We start from the raw sequence: 1,636 nt of genomic DNA, 5'->3' as shown, positions 1-1,636 counted from the left end.
TTTTGAAGTGTCCTATATTTCTCTTCATTCAAAAATGTTTAGAATTGAAAATATTTGCATCTAAAGGTAATATGCATTAGTTGGGAAATTTTTAATTATGTAAAACTCCTCATTGTCTTTTGATGTTGGGTATTTAAAGTGTTGGAATACCTAGCCATGCTAATTATTCGTCATATAATTTATTCTGTTTTAAAAATAACTTTATTTTAGTAGGACAAAAATCCATACATAGCTGGATTGTATGCTTGCATATCTATCTCAGTTATCCATTCTGGAGAAGAGCCAAACCATTTTACCTGTATGGCTCAAACCAAGGCATAACCACGAGGAAAGTTACTGGAGGTGTAAATACTATAATGTTCTTAGGAGGAAATAACCAACATCTGTGATTTTAAACTCATTACATAGGGATGAACTTTATAATTATAGACCTTCATTTGTAGTTCCTCTTGTTCTTTTTTATACTTTTGGATGATTTCTTGGTGTTTTTCTTTTTCAATATCAAGTTCCAGTTTTGCTTCTTGCTTAAAGAGAAGTGCTTGCTCCTCAAATTCAGCTAAATGTTGGGCTCTTTCCTTGGCGAGTTCAGCTTCAATCTAGAAAATAGCATTCAACACAAATATACCATTGTACATTTAAAAAAGCACATTAAGCTTATTTTCAGGCTCCAATTTTGNTTTATAAATTAATATTTCATTAACTTCAATTAATTCAGGAGGGAAGAAGGTCATTGGTAGGTCTGAACAGTGCTTTCCATCACCCAAAGAAGAGATGACACTGAAATAAAGTAGATTATCCTTGGGAGAGAAAGCTCACATAGTCACAAATATGTTCTGATTTTTTAAAAGGGAGTCAACATTTAAAAATCAGAAATTTCACTCTCTTGAGAAACTATACCATCCAGCAAGTTTGGGTCTGCCTGTCTGCATTCCCCTGCTGATGGGATCCTGAGCCACCCAGGACTGCAACAGCAGTCATGAGAAGGGAGGAAGGGAAGCGGAGACTCAGCGGAGACTGGGGTGCCAGAGGCCAGGAAGCAAGAGGCCAGAACCTGTTTAGGGGAGCTGAGGCTCCAACCTCACAGCACATGCTCCATTGTCCGAACAAAACTTCACTGTCCTTCACTTACAAAACACAAACTCAAATAAAATTGTTAAGAATTTCGAGGCAGCATCTGCAGAGCAGTAGATCCGAGGCACAGGGCCTGTGCTACTGCACTGGTTGTATACTTGTGTAGCTGCTCCTGCCCATTGTTCACAATGAACTACTGAAATGGCTGTACCATATCTCCTATACACAAATGTAGAGGCCATTAGGTATCAACTGATGCTCAATGAGTTTATTCAAAATATGATTTCCTCACTGGGTCCTGATAATACACACAAACATATATGTACATACATACTATACTCAAGTTCTATAAAAAAGTAAAACTTCAAAAGAACCTTAAATTATATTTAGGACGTGTTGGTTAAGAAATTAGGGAGGTGTGGTTACATTTTTAAAATATGAAAGTACTTCAAAAAGTCCATGGAAAGATTTGTATTATCTTTTAATTCTATTTTTCCACGAACTTTTTGAAGTGTCCTATATTTCTCTTCATTCAAAAATGTTTAGAATTGAAAATATTTGCATC

The 1,636-nt window shown here is 35.8% G+C and overlaps 1 protein-coding gene across 1 annotated transcript in view; it reads right to left on the bottom strand.

Annotated features, from left to right (window-relative positions):
• The window catches only part of LEKR1 (leucine, glutamate and lysine rich 1), a 202,092-nt gene that overhangs the window by 18,155 nt on the left and 182,301 nt on the right, over positions 1-1,636 (bottom strand). The window contains exon 9 of the mRNA XM_008576371.1: positions 432-596. Within this exon, the coding sequence (XP_008574593.1) occupies positions 432-596 (165 nt within the window). The remainder of the gene's footprint in view (positions 1-431; positions 597-1,636) is intronic.

Source organism: Galeopterus variegatus, unplaced genomic scaffold (genome assembly GCF_000696425.1).
Source record: "Galeopterus variegatus unplaced genomic scaffold, G_variegatus-3.0.2 Scaffold1340, whole genome shotgun sequence".
In the NCBI taxonomy this organism is placed as follows: Eukaryota; Metazoa; Chordata; class Mammalia; order Dermoptera; family Cynocephalidae; genus Galeopterus; species Galeopterus variegatus.
The sequence above is the reverse complement of the archived record's forward strand: the minus strand, read 5'-3'. Positions and strand labels throughout refer to the sequence as shown.